Source organism: Salmo salar, chromosome 26, assembly GCF_965601325.2.
Source record: "Salmo salar chromosome 26, fSalSal1, whole genome shotgun sequence".
Taxonomy (NCBI): Eukaryota; Metazoa; Chordata; class Actinopteri; order Salmoniformes; family Salmonidae; genus Salmo; species Salmo salar.
The window spans coordinates 48,060,366-48,075,000 of record NC_138316.1 but is presented as its reverse complement, the minus strand read 5'-3'; the positions used below and the strand labels follow the sequence as shown (position 1 = coordinate 48,075,000).

The following is a 14,635-nucleotide window of genomic DNA, read 5'->3' as shown; positions in this document are numbered from 1 at the left end:
ATCAAAAAAGTGTGCTGGAGAAGTAGCAGTGCATCCATCTATCCACTATCTAGCCTTAAATAACCCGTCTCCATCTCTAAGGCAGGAATACTGTGAGTACTACAGTAGATCAGAGGACAGTCTGGAATACAGTGAGTACTACAGTAGATCAGAGGACAGTCTGGAATACAGTGAGTACTACAGTAGATCAGAGGACAGTCTGGAATACAGTGAGTACTACAGTACATCAGAGGACAGTCTGGAATACAGTGAGTACTACAGTAGATCAGAGGACAGTCTGGAATACAGTGAGTACTACAGTACATCAGAGGACAGTCTGGAATACAGTGAGTACTACAGTAGATCAGAGGACAGTCTGGAATACAGTGAGTACTACAGTAGATCAGAGGACAGTCTGGAATACAGTGAGTACTACAGTAGATCAGAGGACAGTCTGGAATACAGTGAGTACTACAGTAGATCAGAGGACAGTCTGGAATACTGTGAGTACTACAGTAGATCAGAGGACAGTCTGGAATACAGTGAGTACTACAGTAGATCAGAGGACAGTCTGGAATACAGTGAGTACTACAGTACATCAGAGGACAGTCTGGAATACAGTGAGTACTACAGTACATCAGAGGACAGTCTGGAATACAGTGAGTACTACAGTAGATCAGAGGACAGTCAGTCTGGGTTGATGTCCTGGATCTGGTGTATACAGAGTGGATTGTTATCATATTGATTTGATTATAATGGTTAATACAATACAGAGAGAGAGAGAGAGAGAGAGAGAGAGAGAGAGAGAGAGAGAGAGAGAGAGAGAGAGAGAGACAGAGAGAGAGAGAGAGATATGAGAGAGAGAGAGAGAGAGAGAGAGAGAGAGAGAGAGAGAGAGAGAGATAGATAGATAGATAGATAGATAGATAGATAGATAGATAGATAGATAGATAGATAGATAGATAGATAGATAGATAGATAGATAGGTAGAGAGAGAGAGAGAGAGAGAGAGAGAGAGAGAGAGAGAAAAAGAGAGAGAAAAAGAGAGAGAAAAAGAGAGAGAGAGAGAGAGAGAAAGAGCGAGAGAGAGCGAGAGAGAGTTAGTGAGAGAGAAAGAGAGAGAGAGAGAAAAAGAAAGAGAGAAAGAGGTAGAGAGAGAGAGAGACAGAGAGAGAGAGAGAAAAAGAGAGAGACAGAGAGAGAGAGAGAAAAGGAGACAGAAAGTAAAGAGAGAGTAAGTAAAAAGAGTAAAGACAGTAAAGTCGTAGCGTTGTGAACAGGGAGCTCCTACCCTTAGAGCAGTCCTCTCCGATCCATCCTGGGTAACACTGACAGGAGCCATCGATGGGGTTACAGGTCCCGTTGTTACTACACATACACAGCTCTGCACAGCCTTTCCCAAACCTGCCACTGGGACACACTGACACACACACACACACACACACACACACACACACACACACACACACACACACACACACACACACACACACACACACACACACACACACACACACACACACGTCATGGAGACTAACCGACTCACAGTATTGAAACACATGATAGTGAAACATCCTCCACCTATTGAAACCATGTCTCCTCTCTCTCCATCACAGGGACCGAAAGTAGCTTCCCACTCATACAATATACAGCGTTCTGAACAGATATACAGTGTTCTGAACAGATATATAGTGTTCTGAACAGATATACAGCGTTCTGAACAGATATACAGCGTTCTGAACAGATATACAGTTTTCTGAACAGATATACAGTGTTCTGAACAGATATACAGTGTTCTGAACAGCTATACAGCGTTCTGAACAGATGGACATAAATAACAATATACAGCGTTCTGAACAGATATACAGCGTTCTGAACAGATATACAGCGTTCTGAACAGATATACAGTGTTCTGAACAGATATACAGCGTTCTGAACAGATATACAGTGTTCTGAACAGATATACAGCGTTCTGAACAGATATACAGTGTTCTGAACAGATATACAGTGTTCTGAACAGATATACAGCGTTCTGAACAGATATACAACGTTCTGAACAGATATACAGCGTTCTGAACAGATATACAGTGTTCTGAACAGATATACAGCGTTCTGAAAAGATATACAGGGTTCTGAACAGATATACAGTGTTCTGAACAGATGTATGTATATAAGAATATACAGTGTTCTGAACAGATATACCGCGTTCTGAACAGATATACAGCGTTCTGAACAGATATACAGCGTTCTGAACAGATATACAGCGTTCTGAACAGATGGACATAAATAACAATATACAGCGTTCTGAACAGATATACAGCGTTCTGAACAGATATACAGCGTTCTGAACAGAGATACAGCGTTCTGAACAGATATACAGTGTTCTGAACAGATATACAGCGTTCTGAACAGATATACAGCGTTCTGAACAGATATACAGCGTTCTGAACAGATATACAGCGTTCTGAACAGAGATACAGCGTTCTGAACAGATATACAGTGTTCTTCACAGATATACAGTGTTCTGAACAGATATACAGCGTTCTGAACAGATATACAGCGTTCTGAACAGATGGATGTAAATAACAATATACAGCGTTCTGAACAGATATACAGCGTTCTGAACAGATATACAGCGTTCTGAACAGATGGACGTAAATAACAATATACAGTGTTCTGAACAGATATACAGCGTTCTGAACAGATATACAGCGTTCTGAACAGATATACAGTGTTCTGAACAGATATACAGCGTTCTGAACAGATATAAAGTGTTCTGAACAGATGGATGTAAATAACAATATACAGTGTTCTGAACAGATATACAACGTTCTGAACAGATATACAGCGTTCTGAAAAGATATACAGGGTTCTGAACAGATATACAGTGTTCTGAACAGATGTATGTATATAAGAATATACAGTGTTCTGAACAGATATACCGCGTTCTGAACAGATATACAGCGTTCTGAACAGAGATACAGCGTTCTGAACAGATATACAGCGTTCTGAACAGAGATACAGCGTTCTGAACAGATATACAGCGTTCTGAACAGATATACAGTGTTCTGAACAGATATACAGCGTTCTGAACAGAGATACAGCGTTCTGAACAGAGATACAGCGTTCTGAACAGATATACAGTGTTCTGAACAGATATACAGTGTTCTGAACAGATATACAGTGTTCTGAACAGATATACAGTGTTCTGAACAGATATACAGCATTCTGAACAGATATACAGCGTTCTGAACAGATGGATGTAAATAAGAATATACAGTGTTCTGAACAGATATACAGCGTTCTGAACAGATGGACGTAAATAACAATATACAGCGTTCTGAACAGATATACAGCATTCTGAACAGATATACAGCGTTCTGAACAGATATACAGCGTTCTGAACAGATGGATGTAAATAACAATATACAGTGTTCTGAACAGATATACAGCGTTCTGAACAGATGGACGTAAATAACAATATACAGTACAGTCGTGGCCAAAAGTTTTGAGAATGACACAAATATTAATTTTCACAAAGTCTGCTGCCTCAGTTTGTATAATGGCAATTTGCATATACACCAGAATGTTATGAAGAGTGATCAGATGAAATGCAATTAATTGAAAACGGAACTGAATCCCAAAAAAACATTTCCACTGCATTTCAGCCCTGCCACAAAAGGACCAGCTGACATCATGTCAGTGATTCTCTCGTTAACACAGGTCTGAGTGTTGACGAGGACAAGGCTGGAGATCACTCTGTCATGCTGATTGAGTTCGAATAACAGACTGGAAGCTGCAAAAGGAGGGTGGTGCTTGGAATCATTGTTCTTCCTCTGTCAACCATGGTTACTTGCAAGGAAACACATGCCGTCATCATTGCTTTGCACAAAAAGGGCTTCACAGGCAAGGATATTGCTACCAGTAAGATTTCACCTAAATCAACCATTTATCGGATCATCAAGAACTTCAAGGAGAGCGGTTCAATTGTTGTGAAGAAGGCTTCAGGGCGCCCAAGAAAGTCCAGCAAGCGCCAGGACTGTCTCCTAAAGTTGATTCAGTTGCGGGATCGGGGCACCACCAGTACAGAGCTTGCTCAGGAATGACAGCAGGCAGGTGTGAGTGCATCTGCACACACAGTGAGGCGAATACTTTTGGAGGATGGCCTGGTGTAAAGAAGGGCAGCAAAGAAGCCACTTCTCTCCAGGAAAAACATCAGGGACAGACTGATATTCTGCAAAAGGTACAGGGATTGGACTGCTGAGGACTGGGGTAAAGTCATTTTCTCTGATGAATCCTCTGGAAAAAAGCTTGTCCGGAGAAGACAAGGTGAACGCTACCATCAGTCCTGTGTCATGCCAACAGTAAAGCATCCTGAGACCATTCATGTGTGGGGTTGCTTCTCAGCCAAGGGAGTGGGCTCACTCACAATTTTGCCTAAGAACACAGCCATGAATAAAGAATGGTAACAACACATCCTCCGAGAGCAAGTTCTCCCAACCATCCAGGAACAGTTTGGTGATGAACAATACCTTTTCCAGCGTGATGGAGCACCTTGCCATAAGGCAAAAGTGATAACTAAGTGGCTCGGGGAACGAAACATCGATATTTTGGGTCCATGGCCAGGAAACTCCCCAGACCTTAATCCCATTGAGAACTTGTGGTCAGTCATCAAGAGACGGGTGGACAAACAAAAACCCACAAATTCTGACAAACTCCAAGCATTGATTATGCAAGAATGGGCTGCCATCAGTCAGGATGTGGCCCAGAAGTTAATTGACAGCATGCCAGGGCGGATTGCAGAGGTCTTGAAAAAGAAGGGTCAACACTGCAAATATTGACTCTTTGCATCAACATAGTGTAATTGTCAATAAAAGCCTTTGACACTTATGAAATGCTTGTAATTATACTTCAGTATTCCATAGTAACATCTGACAAAAATATCTAAAGACACTGAAGCAGCAAACTTTGTGGAAATTAATATTTGTGTCATTCTCAAAACTTTTAGCCACGACTGTACAGTATATCCAAACCATGATCAACCTTACATCAGAGAAGATGTAGTTCTGTGTGGCGTCAGCAACACCAAGGTCGTGGATGTGGGTTAAATTCCCACAAGTCTCCCACACACACGTAAAGGTTAAACAAACATCCTGGTAAATTACATCCACTGACTGTTACTGTAAGTTTTTGTTGACAGAGGCGTCTGTTAAGTGCTATATAAATAAAAAGATATTGAAGAGGAGGAGGTCATGCTGGCGTATAAAGGGTTCATTTCTAATCCTCTGAAGAAGGGGAGCTAGTGTGCTTCCTAAATGGCACCCTATTCCCTATATAGTGCATTACTTTCGACCAGAGCTTTATGGGCCCTGGGACTCAGCCAGTGATTTATTGAGCTTCTCCAATGATCCGTCTGTCCAGCCTGCAGTGCAGAGTAGAATGGTTAATGTAGGATAGCGTAGGGCCAGCATTAACACTGCAGCTTGACTGTGCATTTTTAATGACAATTAATATTTCACCTGCCCCCCACTGTCCTCTCTTTCATCTAGGATTCCATTTGGACCCAACAGAACCTTGGAACAGAACCTTGGGCAGGCTATTAACAGTGTTTTAACCTGCCAGGGGGGGGGGGGGGGGGCACCACACAAGGACAGGGACTCTGTTAGAACAAACTGATAAATGAATCTGAATGTTGAAAGAAAAGTTTATTTCGGTAGAGAAAAGAGGAGGACGAGGTGGAGGTGGATAAGGTCAGAGGAGGAGGAAGAGGAGGAGGAAGAAGAGAGGAAATTCTAACTGCCATCAAGGATATTTGGACTTTTCATTTCTTTCTCTTCTTACTCTTCACTAGTTCTATTTCAATGGGTTTAGCTGCTATCTTCCTCTGAAGGGCCCTTCACTAATTCTATTTCAATGGGTTTAGCTGCTATCTTCCTCTGAAGGGCTCTTCACTAGTTCTATTTCAATGGGTTTAGCTACTATCTTCCTCTGAAGAGCTCTTCACTAGTTCTATTTCAATGGGTTTAGCTACTATTTTCCTCTGAAGGGCTATTTCAAGCCCCTCAAACATGATCTTGTATCTGCATGTGATCATTAGATTTAAACCCACAATTAATTTCAAACTTTCATACTTCAACAGAAAGATTAGAACGTCGCAAAAGGTCTTGTATCGGACGAGAGACCACCAACGTAGACCTAAAAAGCCAAACATTTTCAGAGAGCAACTGCCCAGTGACCGAACTAGCCCGTTAATTAAGGTCTTCTTGACAAACGAGCACCATTTATAAAAGCCCTATTTTAAATAGTAGTCCTTATATTTATGAGACAGCGCTGGGAAGGGTGATGACACAACCCCTCTGGTTATTTAATAGGATCTCTAGGGCTGGAAAGGGCATGAAAGGGAATTCTATATCTGCCCATTGCCTCTTTCTAATTCATTTCTAATTTTATTAGGAAAAGTAATATGTATTTTAAATCTGGATGAGACTTTATAGAGTGGTGAGGAGGAGGAGTCTACCGTGGTGAGGAGGAGGAGTCTACCGTGGTGAGGAGGAGGAGTCTACTGTGGTGAGGAGGAGGAGTTTACTGTGGTGAGGAGGAGGAGTCTACCGTGGTGAGGAGGAGGAGTCTACCGTGGTGAGGAGGAGGAGTCTACTGTGGTGAGGAGGAGGAGTTTACTGTGGTGAGGAGGAGGAGTCTACCGTGGTGAGGAGGAGGAGTCTACCGTGGTGAGGAGGAGGAGTTTACTGTGGTGAGGAGGAGGAGTCTACCGTGGTGAGGAGGAGGAGTCTACCGTGGTGAGGAGGAGGAGTTTACTGTGGTGAGGAGGAGGAGTCTACCGTGGTGAGGAGGAGGAGTCTACCGTGGTGAGGAGGAGGAGTCTACTGTGCTGAGGAGGAGGAGTCTACCGTGGTGAGGAGGAGGAGTCTACCGTGGCGAGGAGGAGTCTACTGTGGTGAGGAGGAGGAGTCTACCGTGATGAGGAGGAGGAGTCTACCGTGGCGAGGAGGAGGAGTCTACCGTGGTGAGGAGGAGGAGTCTACTGTGTACGGAAGCGACTTCACCATTCAGTTTCTGGATTCAGGATTCACTCAAACATCATTTTAAGCTTAATTTTACTATTGACAGTTACAGCTGATTTTGGGATTGTATCGATTCGCTCTCCTTAAATATAAGTCATCTGATTTATTTGTTTAAGTCTGAATTGTTTAATCAAACTTTTCACCACTAGCTCCTGATATCAGGGCATAAAAACTCCAAACTGTCTCCTGAATTAGCCTAGTGGGCCTGAGCTCGTTTTCCCCGGTTTTACCTAGCTGAACTAGGAGGCTAGCTGAACTATGCTAGTTTTTGTCCTCATTGTCAAACGTCCTAAATAATGCACCCTCAACTTCAAAAGTAAAAAACTACAATCATATAACTAAGACATTTGATGGAAAAAAACTTTAAAATGATGTATTGTTTAATTGTTTTGTTGAATAGTCATGACAGGTTCGAGGTATCTGTCGTAAGACAACGGCGGTGGCGAAGGACATCACCGGCGCCATTAGCGTAGGGTCAGCTGGACGTTTCTGACTGGTTCTGCTTGTAACTGTGACAACGGGCAGCCACTCCCCTCTTGGTTCGATGGGATATGTAGTAATTTTGCCAACACAGCCAGATATGTACACAGTCTTGTACCCTTAACCTTTTTTAAACTGACTATCGTATTTGTTGATTAGATAAGACTTTATTAACATAATGACAAATCCAGGAGTCACGAGTTATCTGACATGAGAAAACTTGAGAAAATAGCAACTCTACAGATCGTAATGACTACAGATTATAATGACTACAGATCGTAATGACTACAGATCGTAATGACTACAGATTATAATGGCTACAGATCGTAATGACTACAGATCATAATGACTACAGATCATAATGACTACAGATCGTAATGACTACAGATCGTAATGACTACAGATCATAATGACTACAGATCATAATGACTACAGATCGTAATGACTACAGATCATAATGACTACAGATCGTAATGACTACAGATCGTAATGGCTACAGATCATAATGACTACAGATCATAATGACTACAGATCGTAATGACTACAGATCATAATGACTACAGATCGTAATGGCTACAGATCATAATGACTACAGATCATAATGACTACAGATCATAATGACTACAGATCGTAATGACTACAGATCATAATGACTACAGATCGTAATGGCTACAGATCATAATGACTACAGATCATAATGACTACAGATCGTAATGGCTACAGATCGTAATGACTACAGATCGTAATGACTACAGATCGTAATGACTACAGATCGTAATGACTACAGATTATAATGACTACACATCGTAATGACTACAGATCGTAATGACTACAGATCGTAATGACTACAGATCGTAATGGCTACAGATCGTAATGACTACAGATCGTAATGGCTACAGATCGTAATGACTACAGATCGTAATGGCTACAGATCGTAATGACTACAGATCATAATGACTACAGATTGTAATGACTACAGATCGTAATGACTACAGATCGTAATGACTACAGATCATAATGGCTACAGATCGAAATGACTACAGATCGTAATGACTACAGATCGTAATGACTACAGATTTTAATGACTACAGATCGTAATGACTACAGATCGTAATAACTACAGATCGTAATGGCTACAGATCGTAATGACTACAGATCGTAATGACTACAGATCGTAATGACTACAGATCGTAATGGCTACAGATCGTAATGACTACAGATCGTAATGACTACAGATCGTAATGACTACAGATCGTAATGACTACAGATCATAATGACTACAGATCGCAATGACTACAATCAATGTCTAAATTACTTCCGGACACAAAGGGTCCTCAGAGCTCCTCCTCCTCACCACTCTATAGCCTTTATAGCACTGTGGACCAGGCAGGGGAGAGGAACGGTCATAACAGATCTATGTTATACATATCTATGTCTCAACAGCTCTATGTCATTTTAACAGATCTATGTCATATTAACAGATCTATGTCCTATTAACAGATCTATGTCTCAACAGATCTATGTCAGAACAGATTTATGTCATATTAATAGATATATGTCGTATTAACAGATCTATGTTATATTAACTAATATAGGTCATATTAACAGATCTATATCCTATTAACAGATCTATATCCTATTAACAGACCTATGTCATTTTAACAGATTTATGTCATATTAACAGATCTATGTCCTAACAGTAACAAATCTATGACCTAATAGATCTATGTCATATTAACAGATCTATGGCTTAATAGATTTATGTCCTGATATATCTATGTCATAACAGTAACAGATCTATGTCCTAATAGATCTACGTCCTAACAGATGGTTCTGTGATTAAGCCACACACTCCAGATGAATAACCTTGGCTGAGACTTGAAGACAAGCATTAGCTCCTTCTCTTGTGACGTGGAGGAGACCGGCTTCAGATTTATGACTGAATTTACTTCAGAACACTATTTAAATATGTAAAGTTGTGTTGATATATCTATTGAACGTACAAAAATGACAAATTAACATTGTACGTAAGACAAATGAGTTGGCTAAAGTACAAACTGTCTGGCATCCAGGCTAGTGGAAAGAGGTTTGAGGCAGAGTGAAAACAGAGACCTATGTCCCATCTCCAAACAGTCATATCAAACCTAGAGACAGAGAGAGCAGAGACAGTAAGGGGTTTGAGACAGAGAGAACAGAGACTGTAAGGGGTTTGAGACAGAGAGAACAGAGACTGTAAGGGGTTTGAGACAGAGAGAACAGAGACTGTAAGGGGTTTGAGACAGAGAGAACAGAGACTGTAAGGGGTTTGAGACAGAGAGAACAGAGACTGTAAGGGGTTTGAGACAGAGAGAACAGAGACTGTAAGGGGTTTGAGACAGAGAGAACAAAGACTGTAAGGGGTTTGAGGCAGAAAGAACAGCGACTGATGGAAAGAGGTTTGAAGCAGAGCGAGCAGAAAGACTAGAGAAACTCACCTTGGTTACACAGAGAGCCACAGAATCCTGACAGACACTCACAGTGTCCTGTGATGTGGTGACAAGGACCATTGCTATGGATACACTGAGGACAGGACTGACTGCAGCGCTGACCATAGAACCCTGGAGAACAGACTGAAAACACAGGGGACAGGGTGAGTGGATTAATGTGTGAGTAGGTATGTGTAGGTATGTAGGTATGTGTGTGTGTGAGTGTGTGTGTGTGTGTGTCTGTGAGTGTGTGTGTGTGTGTGTGTGTGTGTGTGTGTGTGTGTGTGTGTGCGTGTGTGTATGCGTATGCGTGTGTGTGTGTGTGTATGTTTGTGTGTGTGTGTGTGTGTGTGTCTGTGTGTGTGTGTGTGTGTGTGTGTCTGTGTGTGTGTGTGTCTGTGTGTGTGTGTGTGGTGGGGGGGTATGTTTGTGTGTGTGTGTGTGTGTGTGTGTGTGTGTGTGTGTGTGTGTGTGTGTGTGTGTGTGTGTGTGTGTGTGTGTGTGTGTGTGTGTGTGTCTGTGTGTGTCTGGGTGTGTGTGTGTGTGTGTGTGTGTGTGTGTGTGTGTGTGTGTGTGTGTGTGTGTGTGTGTGTATACTTATAAACACAGACATTTCTGAGACAACCACAGATACAAAGCTAAGACACAACCGGACACTACCGGACACTACCAGACCCTACCAGACACCACCAGACACCACCAGATACCACTAGACACCACCAGACACCACCGGACACCACCGGACACTACCGGACACTACCGGACACTACCGGACACAACCGGACACTACCGGACACTACCGGACACTCCTGGACACTACCGGACACCACCAGACACTACAGGACACCACCGGACACTACCGGACACCAACGGACACCAACGGACACCACCGGACACTACCGGACACCACCGGACACAACCGGACACCACCGGACACAACCGGACACAACCGGACACTACCGGACACTACCGGACACCACCGGACACTACCGGACACTACCGGACACTACCAGACACTACCAGACACTATCAGACAATCCTGGACACTACCAGACACTACCAGACACAACCAGACACTACCGGACACTACCAGACACTACCAGACACTACCAGACACTACCAGACACAACCAGACACTACCGGACACTACCAGACACTAGAAGACACTAGAAGACACTCACGGACAATCCTGGACACTGCCAGACACTACCGGACACTACCAGACACTACCAGACACTACCGGACACTACCAGACACTAGAAGACACTCACGGACAATCCTGGACACTGCCAGACACTGCAAGACACTACCGGACACTACAGGACACTACAGGACACTACCGGAGACTACAAGACACTACCGGACACTACCGGACACTACAAGGCACTACCGGACACTACCGGACACTACAGGACACCACCGGACACTACAGGACACCACCGGACACTACCGGACACTACAGGACACCACCGGACACTACCGGACACCACCGGACACCCCCGGACACCACCGGACACTACCGGACACTACCGGACATTACAAGACACTACCGGACACTACCGGACACTACCGGACACTCGCGGACACCACCGGACACTACCGGACACTACCAGACACTACAGGACACTACCGGACACTACAGGACACTACCGGACACTACTGGACACTACCAGACACTACAAGACACTACAGGACACTACAAGACACTACCGGACACTACTGGACACTACCGGACACTACAAGACACTACAAGATACTACCGGACACTACACACCAAAGATAACATTAAACACTCAAACGCTCATGGCATTTCCTATTTCCTATTTCCTATTTCTCCTCTACTCTCCCCTCCCCTCCCCTCCTCTCATCCCCTCCACTCCCCAACTCTCCTCTCCTCTCCCCTCCTCTCCTCTCCTCTCTTTTCCTTTCTTCTTTCAGGTTCAAATGAGGTAAAGTCTGAAGCCAAGGAAGAAAACCACTTTGACAGCCCACTCTGTTCTCTATTGTAGTCCTCTGTAGTGAAGGAACAGACCAGTTAGGGGGCTTAGCTTTGTCCTCCTTCACTGAGGCTGCCAACATCCCAAATGGTATATAGTGCACTATATACGGCCCATAGAGTATTGTGCACTATAAAGGGAATAGGGTGCCATTGGGCTACATCCTGTGCCAATCAGGCCATATGTCTTCCTTAAGCTCTTAATTAGTTTGCATTGATGTTTCTCTAAGTGGCGAGAGGAGGAGTTAACAGGTCAGAATGATGTTTCCTTCCTGCTCTGTCTCAGTGTAATGAGAGGAGGAGTTAACAGGTCAGAATGATGTTTACTTCCTGCTCTGTCTCAGTGTAATGAGAGGAGTTAACAGGTCAGAATGATGTTTACTTCCTGCTCTGTCTCAGTGTAATGAGGGGAGGAGTTAACAGGTCAGAATGATGTTTCCTTCCTGCTCTGTCTCAGTGTAATGAGAGGAGGAGTTAACAGGTCAGAATGATGTTTACTTCCTGCTCTGTCTCAGTGTAATGAGAGGAGTTAACAGGTCAGAATGATGTTTACTTCCTGCTCTGTCTCAGTGTAATGAGGGGAGGAGTTAACAGGTCAGAATGATGTTTACTTCCTGCTCTGTCTCAGTGTAATGAGAGGAGTTAACAGGTCAGAATGATGTTTCCTTCCTGCTCTGTCTCAGTGTAATGAGAGGAGTTAACAGGTCAGAATGATCTTTACTTCCTGCTCTGTCTCAGTGTAATGAGAGGAGGAGTTAACAGGTCAGAATGATGTTTACTTCCTGCTCTGTCTCAGTGTAATGAGAGGAGTTAACAGGTCAGAATGATGTTTACTTCCTGCTCTGTCTCAGTGTAATGAGAGGAGTTAACAGGTCAGAATGATCTTTACTTCCTGCTCTGTCTCAGTGTAATGAGAGGAGTTAACAGGTCAGAATGATGTTTACTTCCTGCTCTGTCTCAGTGTAATGAGAGGAGTTAACAGGTCAGAATGATGTTTCCTTCCTGCTCTGTCTCAGTGTAATGAGAGGAGGAGTTAACAGGTCAGAATGATGTTTACTTCCTGCTCTGTCTCAGTGTAATGAGAGGAGGAGTTAACAGGTCAGAATGATGTTTACTTCCTGCTCTGTCTCAGTGTAATGAGAGGAGGAGTTAACAGGTCAGAATGATGTTTACTTCCTGCTCTGTCTCAGTGTAATGAGAGGAGGAGTTAACAGGTCAGAATGATGTTTCCTTCCTGCTCTGTCTCAGTGTAATGAGAGGAGTTAACAGGTCAGAATGATGTTTACTTCCTGCTCTGTCTCAGTGTAATGAGAGGAGTTAACAGGTCAGAATGATGTTTACTTCCTGCTCTGTCTCAGTGTAATGAGGGGAGGAGTTAACAGGTCAGAATGATGTTTACTTCCTGCTCTGTCTCAGTGTAATGAGAGGAGTTAACAGGTCAGAATGATGTTTACTTCCTGCTCTGTCTCAGTGTAATGAGAGGAGGAGTTAACAGGTCAGAATGATGTTTCCTTCCTGCTCTGTCTCAGTGTAATGAGAGGACGAGTTAACAGGTCAGAATGATGTTTACTTCCTGCTCTGTCTCAGTGTAATGAGAGGAGGAGTTAACAGGTCAGAATGATGTTTACCTCCTGCTCTGTCTCAGTGTAATGAGAGGAGAAGTTAACAGGTCAGAATGATGTTTCCTTCCTGCTCTGTCTCAGTGTAATGAGGGGAGGAGTTAACAGGTCAGAATGATGTTTACTTCCTGCTCTGTCTCAGTGTAATGAGAGGAGTTAACAGGTCAGAATGATGTTTACTTCCTGCTCTGTCTCAGTGTAATGAGAGGAGGAGTTAACAGGTCAGAATGATGTTTACTTCCTGCTCTGTCTCAGTGTAATGAGAGGAGGAGTTAACAGGTCAGAATGATGTTTACTTCCTGCTCTGTCTCAGTGTAATGAGAGGAGGAGTTAACAGGTCAGAATGATGTTTCCTTCCTGCTCTGTCTCAGTGTAATGAGAGGAGGAGTTAACAGGTCAGAATGATGTTTACTTCCTGCTCTGTCTCAGTGTAATGAGAGGACGAGTTAACAGGTCAGAATGATGTTTACTTCCTGCTCTGTCTCAGTGTAATGAGAGGAGTTAACAGGTCAGAATGATGTTTCCTTCCTGCTCTGTCTCAGTGTAATGAGAGGAGGAGTTAACAGGTCAGAATGATGTTTACTTCCTGCTCTGTCTCAGTGTAATGAGAGGAGTTAACAGGTCAGAATGATGTTTCCTTCCTGCTCTGTCTCAGTGTAATGAGAGGAGGAGTTAACAGGTCAGAATGATGTTTACTTCCTGCTCTGTCTCAGTGTAATGAGAGGAGTTAACAGGTCAGAATGATGTTTCCTTCCTGCTCTGTCTCAGTGTAATGAGAGGAGGAGTTAACAGGTCAGAATGATGTTTACTTCCTGCTCTGTCTCAGTGTAATGAGAGGAGGAGTTAACAGGTCAGAATGATGTTTACTTCCTGCTCTGTCTCAGTGTAATGAGAGGAGAAGTTAACAGGTCAGAATGATGTTTACTTCCTGCTCTGTCTCAGTGTAATGAGAGGAGGAGTTAACAGGTCAGAATGATCTTTACTTCCTGCTCTGTCTCAGTGTAATGAGAGGAG

The 14,635-nt window shown here is 43.3% G+C and overlaps 1 protein-coding gene across 2 annotated transcripts in view; it reads right to left on the bottom strand.

Annotated features, from left to right (window-relative positions):
- LOC106593436 (multiple epidermal growth factor-like domains protein 11) overlaps window positions 1-14,635 on the bottom strand; it is a 386,429-nt gene that overhangs the window by 26,648 nt on the left and 345,146 nt on the right. For both annotated transcript variants that reach the window (XM_082969798.1, XM_082969799.1), the window contains exons 16-17: window positions 10,016-10,150; window positions 1,271-1,399 (exon numbers count right to left, since the gene is read on the bottom strand). In XM_082969798.1, coding sequence (XP_082825924.1) covers window positions 1,271-1,399; window positions 10,016-10,150 — 264 coding nt within the window. The remainder of the gene's footprint in view (window positions 1-1,270; window positions 1,400-10,015; window positions 10,151-14,635) is intronic.